Source organism: Ahaetulla prasina, chromosome 4 (genome assembly GCF_028640845.1).
Source record: "Ahaetulla prasina isolate Xishuangbanna chromosome 4, ASM2864084v1, whole genome shotgun sequence".
NCBI classification, from domain to species: domain Eukaryota; kingdom Metazoa; phylum Chordata; class Lepidosauria; order Squamata; family Colubridae; genus Ahaetulla; species Ahaetulla prasina.
Window position 1 is genome coordinate 128720423 of NC_080542.1, and position 17832 is coordinate 128738254.

A 17832-nucleotide genomic window follows, 5' to 3' on the forward strand; every position below is an offset into this window, starting at 1 on the left:
CAGACTTGATCCATTATTCAAGTCATAAACAGCAATTATAGTAAACAAAATGATTAGACAAATTGAAATGATCAAAAGTCTTAATAAAATTGTTACGGCCATTATTATATACATTTTTTTTATTCATCCATGTCAGAGATGATTTCCCTGTCTTTTATTTAAGAAATGAATATCCATTGCTACAGAACCATTCCAACATAATTTAAAAAGGGTTTAAAAATCAATTACAGAAGGTAACAAAAGATGATGACCACAACTGAAACATTACACTCTCAAGATTTACATTTGCAAATTACCTTATTTAATCAACACAAATCTTAGTAACTCCTTCCAGAATTCTATAGCAATGTGCTTTAATCAAAAAGTCATATCCTTCTTAGCCATATCCCAGGTTGCCTGACTCATCAACATTTACAGTTTAGAAATATAATTCTGAACTCCCCCCTCAAAAAAACCCTCCCTTACTGTAGTCTTAAAATAATATTCCTGCTCATTTTTAGACATCATGTATATAAGACTTTTTTAAAAAAAAACAACCAAGATCCTTTTACAAGAAATCAGGATAGAATTGCTTCTTTTCAACATATTAATGGCTTCTCAAAAACAAAAAAACTTTTTTATTTGTACCATTTCCTTAAGATGGGATGTAGATGTAAATACACTGCCCAAGAGGCTACAGGCTGCAGAGATTTCAGTGGTGATCTCTAAACTTTTTGTCCTATTAAATATAACTCATAAGTTGGTCCTTTAAACCAGCAGGACTCTTCACGATTGTGTATATCACTAAATTTTGGATTTTAAGTAGTGATGTTTTGAACGTTTCAAATCAATTCCTTATTTTGCATTCCTAATAGCAAATTATATAGTGTCAAAACTGAAAAATATAAATAGAACAAAAATAAATAAGAAATGTAAGGAACAAGCTCTATAAAATTCTACTAAAAATTTAAAAACAAAATAGATTCAATACAGCTATAATTACAATTTAGCTATAATTAAAGTCCAAATTAAATCTGGACCAAATCTACTATATCAATTTTTAATTTTAGCATGGCATTTAATCATGCAGCATAAACATCAGCAACTAAGGAAAAATATGGAAAAAATAAATAATAATAACAGAGCTGGACCTTGGAGGTCTTCTAGTCCAACCCCCTGCCCAGGCAGGAAACCCTACACCAGTGGTAGTCAACCTGGTCCCTATCACCCACTAGTGGGTGTTCTAGCCTTCATGGTGGGCGGTAGGGGTTTTGTCCGATACTCAAGCACTTTCCTTTTTTTTTAATTTAATTGACTTTTTAAAAAAATTTCATAGCATTCTTTAAAAACATTTTCATTAGATTTTCATAAAATTTCCCGTGACATTTTAAATTTCTGAAAATATACTATTTGTATTCCCCACACATAAATTTAGTTCATAAGTGATACTAAATGGCGCTATAGTGTGACTGCAAACAAAAGAGCTTCGTCCCAGAATAGCTCGCGCATCTCCCCCCACACCACCCAGCTGTAACAGACAAGCAGAGCCAGTAGCCAGCGCTCCCCCCCAAAACCCAATCCACGATGCTCGAGAGGCATGTGCATACAATGATACACGGTGCATTATTGTGGAACTGGTGGGTGGTTAGAAAATTTTTACTACTAACAGAGGTACAAAAGTGGGCGGTAGGTATAAAAAGGTTGACTACCCCTGCCCTACACCATTTCATGCAAATGGTTATCCAACATTTTCTTAAATATTTCCAGTGTTGGAGCATTCACAACTTCTACAGGCAAGTTGATCCACGGATTAATTGTTCTAACTGTCAGGAAATTTCTCCTTAGTTCTAAGTTGCTTCTCTCCTTGATTAGTTTCCACCCATTGCTTCTTTTTCTACCCTCAGGTGCTTTGGAGAATAGCTTGACTTAGGGGTGAAATCTAAAAATTTTCTCTACCGGTTCTGTGGGTGTGGCTTAATTGGTGGGCGTGGCTTGGTGGTCAGATGACTGGGTGGGCATGGCCAAGAACAATAAATAATAAAAATAATAAACAAAGTATAAAAAACATTAAGAGGTACCAAAAACCAACTTTCACACTTTACACACACACAACACAACTGACTTACACACAGTGTAAAAGCAGCTGCACTTCATAATTCACACAGCCACAAAAAGCTCAAAAACCAACTTTCACACTTTACACACACACAACACAACTGACACACACACACAAAATACCACATATAGCTTTCTGAGATTTTGTGTGTTTGTGTATTTAGAGTGAAAACTACAGAAACACACCAAATCTCAGAAAGCTGCACAAATATTTTATTTTATTATTTTATTTTATTTAATTTATATTTTTTAGATTGGGGTCTCCAACCTTATAACTTTAAGATTTGTGGATTTCAATTCCCAGAGTTCCTCTGCCAGCAAAGCCAGTCAGCATTAGTTGCTCAGTGATGAAATAGATTAGCTAAGCAACTGATTCTGTCTGGTGCTGAAAGTGGAACTGGGGCTTTCGGGCTGGGAAAAATGCCATGTGTTCGATCTGTAATCAGGTAAGTGCCGTAGAATCTCTTAAAAGGAGGTTTTCTACATGTTTTCTACAGAAAACATGTTTTTTAAGGTTCTGCTGATGAGGAACTGAGGTGAGATCGCCAGAGGAGCCTTTAAAAATTTTTTTTTTAAAGTTTAAAGGCTCTGTCGATCTCAGGTGGGGGGTGGGATCCTCAAAGGCTTTTTTTTACTTTTAAACGCATGTTTCAGCTGAAGAAAAACCTGCTTTTAAAAGTAAAAAAAAAAACTTCTCTGCTGATGGTGCGGCTCAGCAGAGGCAGGGGGGCAGGGGCAGGGATTTTTGCTACCGGTCCTCCGAACCAGGAGCTGCCATCGCTACCGGATCGCGCAAGCCAGTCTGAACCGGGAGCATTTCACCCCTGGCTTGACTCCCTCTTCTTCGTGGCAACCCCTGAGATATTGGAACACTGCTATCATGTCTCCCTTAGTCCTTCTTTTCATTAAACTAGACATACCCAGTTCCTGCAACCGTTCTTCATAAAGAACTTCATAAATAAAATTTATTTAAATAAATTTAAACATTATAAATAAAAATTAGGCTTTCAGCTTCAATACTTTTAGAATTATATTAGTAAAAATCAACATACCAAAGTGTGTTGCACCACTGCTATCTTTACTTTGAACAGAGGTACTGCATGTCTGGGTCCCAGGTTGTGCTGTGCCTGCTCGATTAACACTCCTGTGCAATTTCCTATATGAAAGTTCATCATTCTCACTGTCATGTAGGGATGGTGTCCGAGGCCTAAAATGACGCCATCTACGTGATTTGATATCGACTAGTATCTGACTGAGGTCTTTAGATAAACATTTGTCCGAGGTATTTGTTTCTGAGGTATTGGCAATTTGATTGACTGAAGAATGTGGTTGTGAGGAAGGTGTTTCTGAATCCAGCTGGCAAAATGCACTGTTGTTCTCTGAATATGCTCGGTCCAAAAGCACCCTAAAAATGGAAACAACACTATTTTTAATTCCATACAAGCCAAAGTGTTATCCCTCTCTTCATCCAAAACCAGAGCTGAAGAAGCTTCTTCAATGAGAAGCGAAATGTCTTCAAAGGAAAAACAGATAGTCCAGTTGCCTTTTGAAAAAGCACCTTTGGGACAACCATGACTTGGATGACTAAGAATTTGCAAAGACTCCAAAAATTATTTTTAAATGTTAGGGGAATTCTATATGAACATATTTTTCAAATTGATTGTTTCAATCATTGCAAAAATATTTAAAACAGGGTCACGCACAATTTGAAAATTATTTAGAAGAAATGGTAAGGATCCTATGAAAACTCTTATTGACTTTCTACTTATTAAAGCATTTTTTTTTTCATGCTTTCACATTATCATAAAATAAGATGCTAGTACTTAAGGGGTTGACTAATTAAAATGAATTTGCTTAATGGGAAATAATAAACTTAAGAGGAACCTTAAAGAAACCTGGGCTTTTTTAAGGTATGGTAAAGAGATTTTGTGCTGGGTGAGGTAAAAAACAGTTCTTCCAAATCATTTTAAAACAAGTCCAAGTCCTATTTAAGAGCTACATACAGGTAGTCCTTGATTTCAAGCACAATTGAGCCCAAAACTGCTTTTGCTAGTCAAGACAATTAGTAAGTTTTGCCCCATTTTTTAAACTTTTCTTGCCACAGTTATTAAGTAAATATTACTTCCCCATTAAATTTGCTTCTCACAATGTTGCAAAAAGTGATCAAATGACCCCAGGGCCCTGCAACTGTCATAAATATACACCAGTTGCAATGTGTCCAAATTTGGATCCCATGACCAGGGGATGCAGTCATAGGTGTGAAAAATGATCATAAGCAACTTTAACCAAAAGCCTCAGGTTGACAAATTTAACCTGCTACATGAATTCTAATTTCCAGTTGAAATGAAACAGGACAATATTTGTTTATTTTAACCAACTATCAAAGCACTACAAATGGTATTAACATATAAGTGGCTGACTGTACCTTAGGATAGATTAAGACAGAAAAACCAAATAACAGTCTGGATAGATGTCACTATTAAAAAGGGATACCAGAATACTAGAAGTACTTTCATTGCTCAATTGCATGCAAAGTTTACTAAAGAGTCACATGATTTTTTTCTTTCTTTAAAAACTAAGTGATCCTTATTGTGAAGGTTAATATTTTATAATTTGAGGATCACAGACAAATTTAAAATGTGTGATAATTAGGCCTAATAGTGTCAACCTGTAACTGCAGGAGAAAAAAGGCTAGGATAATGCGCGGGCTGCACTGACTTCCGGTGGTTTTTCGGGTGCAATTCAAGGTGTTGGTTACCATCTTTAAAGCGCTCCATGGCTTAGGACCGGGCTATTTACGGGACCACCTACTGCCACAAATAGCCTCCCATCGACCTGTGCGCTCCCACAGGGAGGGCCTCCTTGGGGTGCCATTGGTGAAACAATGTCGACTGGCGACCCCAGGGGCAGGGCCTTCTCTGTGGGGGCTCCTGCCCTCTGGAATGAGCTGCCTCCGGGGCTCTGCCAACTCCCCGACCTTCGAACCTTCGGCCGTGAGCTGAAGACTCTTTTATTCCATTGAGCTGGGCTAGCTTGAATAAGTAATTTTAAATGGGGTTTTAGTTTTTATATTGTTTAGTTTTTTTAATATTTTGGCCACTATTTATATAAATTTTAGTCTGTTTTTAATTTGTATTTATTGTATTTTTTAACTGGCTATGAACCGCCCTGAGTCCTTCGGGAGAAGGGCAGTATACAAATGTAATTAATAAATAAATAAATAATTACAGAATGCATATTCTGCCAAATCCAATTTGAATTAAGATAAAAAAGAACCCTCATCTTTTAGATCTAGAAAAATAATCCAGCCTTTAAAAAATTCATATAAATAAGATAATCTTTGATTTACAATCATTCATTTAATGATGATTTGAATTTACAAGAGCACTGAAAAAAGTGTCTGACAGTTTTTCACACTTATTGCAGAATCCCCATGGTCATATGAACAAAATTCAGACACTTGGCAATTGGCTCATATTGTGACGGTTGTAGTGTTTCAGAGTCATACTATCGCCTTTTATGATTTTCTGACAAGCAAAGTCAATGGGGAAGCTAGATTCACTTAACAACTCAACAAGTGCAGTGATTCATTAACAACTATGGCAAGAAAGGTCGTAAAATATTCATATAACTGTATCACTTAGTAATAGGAACTTTGGGCTCAATTGTGATTATAAGTCAAGGACTATCTATACTTAAAATACTTTAGAAATTAGATCAAAAGATGATGTATTCTTCCAAGTTGAGGCAATGTTGAATGTGATGACAGGAAAATAAATTATGGAGACTTGTTAAGTGCTTTTCATTGCAAAATATTAATAACGCTATGCTAGAAATACTAAAATATACTTCTTTCCAAGTTGTGGTGCATCTGCAATAGTTGTTGTTGCTGTTGTTAGTTGCGAAGTCGTGTCCGACCCATCGTGACTCCACGGACAACGTTCCTCCAGGCCTTCCTATTCTCTACCATCCTCTGGAGTCCATTTAAGTTCACGCGGACTGCTTCAATGACTCCATCCAGCCACCTCATTCTCTGTCATCCCTTCTTCTTTTGCCCTCAATCTTTCCCAGCATTAGGCTCTTCTCCAGTGAGTCCTTCCTTCTCATTAGGTGGCCAAAGTAATTCAATTTCATCTTCAGGATCTGGCCTTTTAAAGAGAAGTCAGGGTTGATTTCCCCTATGACTGACTGGTTTGATTGCCTTGCAGTCCAAGGAACTCTCAGGAGTCTTCTCCAGCACCAGAGTTCAAAGGCCTCAATTCTTTGGCATTCAGCCTTTCTTATGCTCCAACTTTCACAGCCATACACTGCAACTGGGAAAACCATAGCCTTCGCTATACACACTTTTGTTGGTAGGGTGATGTCTCTGTTTTTTAGTATGCTGTCTAGATTTGCCACGGCTTTCCTCCCCAGGAGCAAGCATCTTTTAATTTCTTGGCTGCAGTCCCCATCTGCGGTGATCTTGGAGCACAGGAAAATAAAATCTGTCACTACCTCCATTTCTTCCCTATCTATCTGCCAGGAACAGTTTCTTAATGTTGAGTTTCAAGCCAACTTTTGCACTTTCCTCCTTCACCAGCATCAAGAGGCTTCTTAGTTCCTCTTCACTTTCTACCATTAGAGTGGTATCATCTGCATATCTGAGATTGTTGATATTTCTCCCAGCAATCTTAATTCCAATTTTTGATTCATACAGCCCGTCTTTCTCACGATGTGCTCTGCATATAAGTTAAATAGGCAGGGTGATAGTATACAGCCTTGCTGGACTCCTTTCCCAATTTTGAAACTATCAGTTGTTCCATGTCCAGTTCTCACTGTGGCTTCTTGATCCGCATACAGGTTTCTCAAGAGACAAATAAGATGGTCTGGTACTCCCATCTCTTTAAGAACTTGCCACAATTTGTTGTGATCCACACAATCAAAGACTTTAGCATAGTCAATGAAGCAGAAGTAGATGTTTTTCTGGAACTCCCTAGCTTTCTCCATGATCCAGCGTATGTTGGCAATTTGATCTCTAGTTCCTCTGCCTCTTTGAAATCCTGCCTGTACTTCTGGTAGTTCTCGATCCGCATACTGCTGGAGCCTAGCTTCTAGGATTTTAAGCATAACCTTACTAGCATGTGAAGTGAGTACAATTGTGCAATAGTTTGAACATTCTTTGGCATTGCCTTTCTTTGGAATTGGAATGTAAACTGACCTTTTCCAATCCTGTGGCCACTGCTGAGTTTTCCAAATTTGCTGGCAAATTGAGTGTAGTACTTTTACTGTATCATCTTTTTAAGATTTTGAATAGCACAGCTGGAATACTGTCTCCTCCACTAGCTTTGTTGTTGCTCAGATTTCCTAAGGCCCATTTGACTTCACATTCTAGGATGTCTGGCTGAAGGTCAGTGACCACCCCATCGTGGTCATCAGGGATGTTAAGCTCATTCTTGTACAGTTCTTCTGTGTAATTTTGCCACCTCTTCTTAATCTCTTCTGCCTCTATTAGGTCCCTGCCACTTTGGTCCTTTATCAGGCCAATTTTTCTTTCTTGCCTTTCTTTTTCTTTGAGATGTTTTTAGTTGCTACCTCTTGTACAATATTGCAAACCTCCGTCCATAGTTCTTCAGGCACTCTGTCTATCAGATCTAATTCCTTAAATCTATTTGTCACCTCTACTTTATATTTATCAGGTATATGATTTAGTTCATACCTGAGTGGCCTGGGGCTTTTCCCTACTTTCTTCAATAACTTTCAAAAAACTTTCTGCAATAGTAGCAATGTAAAATACTCTTACACCTAATTTTTATGAAGTAAAGCACTGCTAAAGGTTCCAGATTAGCTGGATAATATTCTTAAAAAAATAATTTATTACATACTAAAATCAGTATGTTACAGATTACTCTTGACAAAAGAATCCGGACAAGATACAATTAATTACTATTTTGCCACAGAATCTTTGTAGTAAAAATTATTAATGTAATTTACTGTGGATTTTTATGAGGCCTATAGAAAAAAAAAGTTATACCCATGGAAATTATTTGATGAGAAATGAACCTGCTTCTAAGCCTACCTATAGTCTTCTGATTATGTACATAAACAAAGACAATCTTAGAAGACCTTCAACACATATACACCTTTAAGCAGAAGTTGCACAGATCTACAGGGAAGAACTTATTCTCAAGAAGGGTGAACTATGATACCTAAACTACCAAACCCATGAACTACTGTATCACAGGTTTTCAGAATCTTCCCATTATTTTCAGGAAACTTACAGAGTGCAATGACATGCAAAATACGATTAATGCTAGCTTCTAAAAATCATGGATTCAAGGGGGAAAAGAGAAGAAGCAAAGTCACAATAAAGTTTTCTGTAACAGAAGGGTGAAGACCATAATCAAGTCAGAGCTAAAGATTAAAAATACAGATGTCTAATTAAAATTTATGTATTAAGTTAAGTACTGTATTTTTCGGCATATAAGAGACACCTTAATTTTTTGGGGGGGGGTGAACAAGAAAAAAAGAATTCTGCCTCTGCCATATGTGCGAGGGGAACCCTTACGTAATGTAGCAACGTAGTACAATATGCTGTCTTACTTACTTAGCACTTAGGACTTCAATTACTGTGTTTTATGACACATTCACAGATTGACACAATCTGTGCAATACATACCAGATGTTCCCCACTTATTCCAGATGCCTATGGTTACATAAACTCTACAACTATTTGAGGATTATTACTGGAATGCAATGTAATAACTGTGGACCCTACAACATTTTTGTGTGCATATGCCTTCAAGTCAGAATAGTCATAATGTGACGGTTCCCGTCGTGAGCCCTCGGCGAGTGATTCTTGGTAGCTTTAAGATGTATGGACTTCAACTCCCAGAATTCCTCAGTTGAAGTCATACATTTTAAAGCTACTTGGCCAATAGGTGTGCAAAAATTGAGACGGATCTCTAATTCCATGGTCAGAAGACAGAACTTCCAGGATACATTGAAGCCTTTTTTCCCCTGAGAAGACTGCTAGAGAGACAGAAAATAAGAAAAAAGTAGAAAAATCCAGAATTTTTGCGGAACTGTGACTAGCCTGTGTAGTGTTTGTCATGGGAGTAAACCGGGATTCTTTTGCATTGCAAAGAAAATGGAGCGGATGTCTTCTCTGACCGGGGTGGGGTGGGGGTGGGGGTGGGTGGTGGTAAAAATTTTTTGGGGAAAATGCGATGCATGGAGGCAATGCTGGGTGGCGAGTACCTTGCCGTACGCCTCTCACGCAGAAGCGCCTGCTTCGCAAGAGCATTTCTTTGCTGCCGTTTTTTCCCTCAATTCTCCAAAGCAATTTGCAGCAAAGTAGGAGGAGGGCTTGTGGCTTTGCAAATTGCTTCGGAGAATTGAGGAAAAAAACGCCGGAAAATGCCATGCAGGGAGGCTGTGCGAATTGCATCAGAGAGGAAAACGCTGGAAGTGATGGAGAGGAAGCCCGCCACTGCGACTACAGCCCTTCCGGAGCCCACCTCCTCCCCGCCGCTGGTGGATTGCGGTGCCTTGGGGGAGCAGCCGCCCAGCCCACCTCCATTCCCCAGCCCATGTGGTCGATTCACACGTCGTCTCTACCAGCACCAGCCCTGTCGGTGCCGCCCGCCCCAAAGGGGGAGAAGGAGAGGTAGCCTCCCCGCAGCGTCCCACTGCCACCTCCGCACTGGGAAGAGCTCCGCTCTGTCCTCAGGAAAATGCAGCAGCGGGGATTTTAAGTTGACAACCTCCAAAGGGTAGTGGGCGGCGGGTGGGTGGGGCTACATTCGGCATATAAGACGCACCCAGATTTTCACCCTCTTTTTGGGAGTAAAAAGGTGCGTCTTATATGCCAAAAAATATGGTAGCTGAGCAAACATGTTACAACTACATTTCAAAATGTACATATTACATACAATATGGTATTATTGTAGTGAATTTTAAGATAAATAAACCTACCTTCCACCACGTCCAACCCGTCTACGTGAAAACCCAATGCACTTTTGCGGCCTACTAAGGGTGGTCAAGCAGTATCTATAACGTTTATTTCCTAAAGTTCCCTCTTTAGGAGTATTCCAAGGCCAGTCACCAGTTTGGTCTAAATGAGGCTTTGAAAAGAAATTTTTGAAAAGGGTTAAAGTAATAATTTAATTAATATAAGTGTAACAATGTAATACTGCAGAAGTTTGAGACTTACAGCGTAATACTGACAGCCTGTTTTCCTACGGAAAGCAAATGGCCCATCAGGATCATTTTCTTCCTCAGCTTCAGAAGAGCCAGAAAAGACCTTTAAAAAGAAAGCAGTAGGTAAGAAAAAGGAGGCAAGAATATTTCTTCTCCCTGAACCAAAGAAACTGTAGATGTCATACTTGAGAAAGAGGATCTTCATCAGAGCTGGGAAAGTCGTACTGATTCATATCTTTAGCATTAAAGATTGGCAGTGAAGCAGGAACTGTCTGCTGAGAAGCAATAGCAGCCGGTGAAGGTACAGTTTTGGGCTTTTTCTCATATTTTCTCTTCGGCCGTATAGCATCGGCTTTCTCTTGCTGCATGAAGAGAAAATGCATTAATAGTTTTATGTAACGGTGTTCATTGTAACCATTAGGAGAAGATGCAAATTTAGAAGAACTTTTTATTTTTTTTTAAAAAATGTGATAAAAGGAGAGGGAAAGAGGGATTTTTCCTTAACTAATATAGAATCAGGTAAGGCCTTTTTCAAATAGATGTAAATCATGGTTGACTTTATGAATTATTTCTAATAAGAATTATTTTGGTTTTTTTTTCAACTTCACAATCGAAACCATAAAACAACCTGGGATTTCCTGATGATCTCACATTCAAATACTGACTAGGTCTTTGCTTAGATTTTCAAGATCAACCAGGATTATTTCATAAGAAGCTTTAACATAATGGACCAGGGGTCTCCAACCTTGGCAACTTTAAGACTTGTGGACTTCAACTCCCAAAGCTGGCTGAGGAACTCTGGGAGTTGAAGTCCACAATCTTAAAGGTGCCAAGGTTGGAGACCGCTGTAATGGACTATCAAAATTACTTACCATAGTGGTAAGTGATAGCTACCTAGAGTTATCTTGAAGTTTTTTGGAATGAAATTAAGAACAATTTACATGGTTTAAGCACATTTATAGCATAAAGTTACAAGGCAGCATTTTTTTTTCAAATAAATAATATCTACAATGATGGATAGATAGACAGACAGAGTCACCTTGTTTATTTTAAATTCCTTCAATTCCATATTTTCCTGGTGTTTAAATTGAGTGCTATTAGGAACTATTCCAATAGGAATAGTATAAGTAGGCTTCATCGGCTGTCGATGTACCATTACTTCAGACATGATATCTCCATTATAATCACCCAACTTATATCTGAAAAATAAAGAAAATGTTTTAATTTACTAGAACTAAACTTAAAGTCAGATAGAAGCAATCAAGAGCCAGGACAGTTCAAAAGTGCTATGAATGTATTCCATGCTACAGATATACAAGAATCTAATCTACTAAAGCACCAGGATAAATTGGTGGTAGATAAGAGTCAATGGAATTCACATGGGGCTGGACTTGAAATCCAATGGTAGCATAGCAACTCCAAACTGATGGTGTGTTTGACTCCACCTGTGGGCTCAGCCTAGTCATCTCCTATAGTTGGCTTATATATTTATATCTTTATTCTCTTGATAACCTATTTCAGCATTTCCTTACTTCGGCAATTTCCTAATACATGGAATTTATTTCCAGAATTTCTCATCAGCATGGACATTGCTGACAGTCCAGTTACTGGAAACTCTCGATGCTGAGCACTACTGATCTAGAAGCGAGTGTTACACCAAATCTTACTGAAGAAGAAAACATTTCATTACAGAAATACTTGGAATACATTCTGAAAGGATGATTGCAGTAAGCATGTACATCTTTTAAATTTGAAATCCCAAAGGTGTTTTTTCCCCCTCCCCCTCAAAGGGCAACTGGACTTTCTTGTTTTTCTTTGAAGACATTTCGCTTCTTATCCAAAAAGCTTCTTCAGATCTGATTAGATGGTGGGGAATGGATGGATTTATATTCCTTGCAGACAGCTGGTCATTTGCATTCTTTTAGAGAGTCATCAAGGCCACTTGGAGGTTTACCTGTGCCCTCAAGATCACCTTAGTAGTGGAAATGGGTTTGGCGCCTTCTTGGAACTGCTGAAAGGACTGTGTTGTAGACTGGAGATAGATGATGTTGTATCCCTCCCCCTCTGTTGAGAGAGGGCTGTTCAATTTTGACATAGGTGGCTTCTTTGACCCCTTTTTCTAACCAGCGGTCCTCTCTATACAATATGGACTTTGCTGTCTTCAAAAGAGTGGCCTTTGTCTTTTAAATGCAGATGAACTGCTGAAACCTGTCCTGATGGGTTTGTTCTATGGTGTGCCATTCATTTATGAAATGGTTTTTCCCCATTGTACATAACTGAACATGTCTCACTGCATTGTACTGCATATACCACATTGCTCAGTTCATGTCTGGGTGTTTTAACCTTGGGGTAGACAAGCTTCTGCCTTAGTGTATTCTTCAGTTTGAAGTCTACATGTATGAAGTAAGCCTCCTGAGCTTTTCAGATATTCCTGCAACATACGGAATGACAGCATTGCTTCATTTATTGTTTCCTTCTTTGTCTGTTATGGAGGAGCTCCTGGGTGAGTTTTTTTTTGGGATCTGATGACAGCCCACTTGGGATAGCCACACATTCTGAGGGCTTTCATGATGTGTTTTAGTTCTTTTTCATTCCCATCTTTGCTGATAGGCAGGCCTTCAGTTCTGTCGGGTAGAGTTCTGATAACTTCCATTTTGTGTTCCAGTGGATGGTGAGAATCAAAATATAAATATTAATTTCTGTGTTTGGGATTTCTGTAAACTTCAATGTTAAGGCTTCTGACCTCCTTAATGTGTACTGCACAGTCCAGGAAGACTAGACTATTTTCCTTAACATATCAAAATTGAATAGTCCTCTCTCAACAGAGGGGGAGGGATACGACAGCATCTATCTCCAGTCTACAACACAGACCTTTCAGCAGTTCCAAGAAGGCTCCACACCAATCTGCACCACACAGGTGACCCTGATGACACAGAAAAACCTCCAAGTGGCCTTAATGACTCTCTAAAAGAATGCAAATGATCAGCTATCTACAAGGAATATAAATCCTTCCATTCCCCACTATCCAGTCAGAGCTGAAGAAGCTTCTTGGATGAGAAGCAAAACGTCTTCAAAAAACCCCCCAAAAAGTCCAGTTGCCTCTTGGAAAAAAAAAGAAACACCTTTGTGACAACCATGACTTGGATGACTGAGAATCTCCATAGACTTTCAAATTTGAAAAGTTCCGAGATCAACATATCTCTTTTCAGTTTGGAAAAAAATATCAGTTTCAAAAAGGGCTGCTCTAACTGGTTATGAGTTTTTCCTCTGGACCTACCAACAGTTTATCAAATTGTTGTGGTTCAATACTGAATCCATATTTTTCTGCGTCCTTTTTATATCAAGATTGTAACTGCAGGTATGGCCACCAATCCATAAATATTCCCTGTTCCTTTAGCTCCTGATTGTTTTTGAGTTTCCCTTGATTATCTAAGATTTCATTATATCTGAGCATTTTGCCTACGTCTAATGTATTGGGGTGGATCACTGCCTCCATGGTGTATAGCCACCTGGATATCTTCATATAGTGTTTTTTCTTTATGTCTTCCCACGTTTGTAACAGCACATCCCTTATGTCTGTAAAAATACAAATGTGCCTTATTTCCCCTGTCTCACAGAAAGGAACGCTACCCCCTTTTTAAGTCATGCCCTTCTTCCAATGTTAGAATTTTTCTATTTTTTTAAATTTATCCAATCTCTAATCCATACTAATATCACTGCCTTATAATAGAGTTCCCACGTTGGGAGTCCAAAGCCACCTCTACTTATACTATCCTGAAGTGAAACTAATTTTATCCGTGCCTTCCTACTTGATCAGACAAATTTTATAATTATTTTGTTTAGATCTGTGAAAAACTTCTTATCCAATTTTATAGGGATTGTTTGGAATAGATAAAATAATTTAGATAAAATATTCATTTTAATAGTCATTATTCTTCCTAATAAAGATAATTGTAATGTCCCCCACCTTTCCAGATCCTTCTTTATTTGTTGAACTAATTCTATATAATTGTCATCTTTTATTGAAGAGCACCTCGCCATTAACCAGATTCCTAAATATTTAATCTTCTTAGTGATTTGTAATCCCATTTCCCTCTCTACATTTCTTTTCTGATTCATTGTTAAATTTTAACTAACAATTTGGTCTTTTCTTTGTTAATTTTAAGGCCCGATACTTCTCCATATTTTTCTATTTCTTGTAGTAAGATGGGGCCAGTTTCCAATGGTTCCTCCATAAAAAATACAAAATCATCAGCAAAGGCCTGTACTTTATACTCTTCCTTTTTACTTTTCGTTTCTTTTATTTATTGGTTCGTTCTAATTCTGATTAATAATCACTAATGTCAGGATAATGAGTAGAGGTGACAATGAACTCCCTTTGTTATTTGAAATGCTTTTGTGGTGTCCTCATTTAATATTACATCTCCAAAGTTCATGTCTAATTTGTTGAATCATAAATTGTCAATTTAAATTATCAAATGCCTTTTGAGCATCTAGAAAAACAACCATCACTTGTTTTTCTGGGTGGGCTTCATAGTATTCCAGTATATTCACTACGGTTCTTGTATTATCTCTTATTTGCCTTGTCGGTAAAAATCCATTCTGGTCAGGGTGTATATTTTTGTTTAATAATTTTTTCAACTTTTCTGCTATAATGTTCATAAATATTTTATAATCGGCATTTAGGAGCGAGATTGGCCTACAGTTTCTAATTTGGTTCTTGTATCCTTTTTCGGTATCAAGGTAATATATGCCTCCCTCCACGATTCCGGTAGTTTTGCTTCCCTCAATGCTTCATTGCATATTTCCATTAGTAACAGTTCTATTAACTCACCCATGTTTTTATAAATTTCCCCTGGAAGGCCATCTGGTCCCGGGGTCTTATTGTTCTTTTGTTTCTGAATTGCTTCTTTTAGTTCTACTAACATTATTTCTCTATTTAACATTGCTCACTTTTCTTCCTCTAATAGTGATATCCCTTCCCCCTTCAGATAATTACTTGTTTTATCCTTCGCTATTTCTTCCTGTTTGTAAGAGTGTTAAATATTTCATCCAGCTCAGATAATAGTGAGAATATTTTAGTCCGTATTTTCAACTTTAAAAGTGTAATAGATTTTAATGATATTATTTCAAGCAAAGCAGACTTACTTTACTTCGATCCTTTCTAATATTACCATAATTTCATAAATATTAAATTGAATCTTTCTCAGCACCTTTGTCTAATAGGGAATCTATTTTGTTTTTAAAGATATTTTAATACAGTGCCCACCCCAACCTTTTGGGCACCAGGGACTGGTTCCATGAAAATAGCTTTTTTCAAGGCCTGGAGGGGTCCCAAAATTGGACTTGCTTGTTTGTGTGGACCAGTTCCTGGCCTGCCATGGACCAATGCCAGTCCAATGACTGTGGGTTGGAGACCTCAATCAACCATCATGCTCCCTTTAGAATGAAAATCAACTCTCCCCTACAAATTAAAATATGCCTTTCATTTATATGATTGCAGGCAGATGGCTAAAGTTGCCTTGATTTCAAAATTGCAAAGGACATCCTTCTGGTGACACTAATTTATACTAAACCAGATTAATCTATCTGCTACCTCAGTAAGACGGGGTATAGTTGCCCCTGCCTCGCAAGGACTTGAGAGGAATGTTTTCAGTTCTATTTGGAGGCAAAAGGACTGAATGTAAGACATCCCAACTTGTCAAACCCTAATAATACTTTTCTCCAAAATAGCAAGATTTTCCAACAATAACCAAGAAGCTGTTTGATAATCTAAAATACTGCCTTTATCCCTTTATCCACATATTTGGTGGATATGGGAATAAACTATGTACAAATGTGGAATAAATAAAAATATATTACAATTTCATAAAATATTATATATGTGCCAATTTAATAAGCTATTTATTTAATAACAATAATTTAAAAGCAGAACTATTTTACCTCTTTTCCATAATTTCCAATGTTAAATGCAGCAACTCTCTCTTGCTTTTTTCCCTTCTCTTTATCATCTCTAGAATTGTTACTGCACGACTCAAATCCCGCCTCAGTTTAAGCATTTTTTCATAAGAAGTTTCATCATTCTTTCGATTCTGCAAAATGTGGTAAATGTACAAATGAAACATATTTTAGACACCAAAATATTAAAATATTTTCAGACTTGAATGTTGTGAATATTTATTTTTCAACCACAAATTTGAAATATTATTTATAAAGACTCATATGCCACTTAAATCACTATGACTCTAAGGAGTTCAAAACAAAAAAAACCCCTGTAGTATTACAGTACAAAAATACTATAGCCAATCTAATAATTGTAAAATTCATTTATAATTATTAACATTGTATCCCAGATACAATGAAGTAACAACTATTTAATCCATAAATGTTCTTGGAATTGCCATGCTTTTAAGAGCTTCATAATCATTCATAATGAGCATACAAATCTTATTTTTAGTGGAGGCCATTCCATAAGAGAATGTAGAAAATTCTGGCTTCTGAATCTCCACTTATCAACTTCATGGGATTCTCATTAGGCATTTTTTGCAAGTACAATTTGGGCACACGGATTTTAATTGGACTAAGCAGTCTATGTAGAATTTTAAAGATGGCACTAGCATCTTGAATTATACACAGAAGCAGACTTTCAACTAACATAGTTCTTGCTGTTATATGGAAAAATCAAGTTGTTTCTTAATACATGAGCGATTGCATTTTGCTATAACTAGAGCCTATAGATATTTTCAAAGAGTGCCCTGTAAAACATACTGCAGTAGTCTATACATGAAATAACATGGGGAGTGATAGCTATAAATTCTAGAAACCAGAATAACTGACTTACAAGCCAAAAAGTGAGGAAAGTCTCTTCTTGCCACAACTGCCACCTCCTGCTCTAAGACGAACTAAATATCCAGGAGGACCCCAAGATGACACATCAGCTGCTTCTTCTGGAGAAGCACAACCCCATCAAGAGCCTACACTGGTGTAACCCTAGAATCAATTAGTTTCTGAAATAGCAGGCATTCTGCTTTGCCTGGGTTGAGTTTCAACCTCTTTTCCCTCATCCATCGATTCTTACAGTCACAACTGAGACAAGACTCACTTGATTTTGAGATGGATGTTTATACAGTAACTTGCATACTGACAATATCATACCTATAAAAGGGAGAGCGGTTTGAACTCTGACACATCCCATAAGTAAGTGTCCATGTGACTATTCCCATACATGCTAGCTAAAGCCATGAACTCAGGAGTGGAAGCAGCATAAAATGATGCCCACATCACAACTAACACTCAGATGGTCTAGAGCAGCGGTTCTCAACCTGTGGGTCGCGATCTCATTGGGGGTCGAATGACAATTTGCCAGGGGTCACCTAAGACCATCGGAAATATGGGAAGTATACTTGCGAGTTGAAGAATCGCGCTCCAATGGTTGACTCCACAAGCCAGCTGCAGGCTCTTCAAATCACTAGCCGAATTTGGCTTCAGGCGCGATGAATTAAAAAAGAGAGAAATCTTTGCTCTGATGTCTCCCTCTCAAGCCAGCTGCAATCACTCCCA

General features: G+C 37.8%; 1 protein-coding gene across 9 annotated transcripts in view; it reads right to left on the minus strand.

Moving 5' to 3' along the window:
• The window catches only part of EPC1 (enhancer of polycomb homolog 1), a 72102-nt gene that overhangs the window by 14798 nt on the left and 39472 nt on the right, over window positions 1-17832 (minus strand). For all 9 annotated transcript variants that reach the window (XR_009154771.1, XM_058179500.1, XM_058179503.1 and 6 more), the window contains 6 exons: window positions 16216-16364; window positions 11312-11471; window positions 10458-10634; window positions 10286-10375; window positions 10048-10196; window positions 3147-3499 (listed from right to left, as the gene is read on the minus strand). Coding sequence is in view for 8 of the 9 variants with exons in the window: in XM_058179500.1 (XP_058035483.1) it covers window positions 3147-3499; window positions 10048-10196; window positions 10286-10375; window positions 10458-10634; window positions 11312-11471; window positions 16216-16364 (1078 nt within the window). In the remaining variant the exon portion in view is untranslated. The remainder of the gene's footprint in view (window positions 1-3146; window positions 3500-10047; window positions 10197-10285; window positions 10376-10457; window positions 10635-11311; window positions 11472-16215; window positions 16365-17832) is intronic.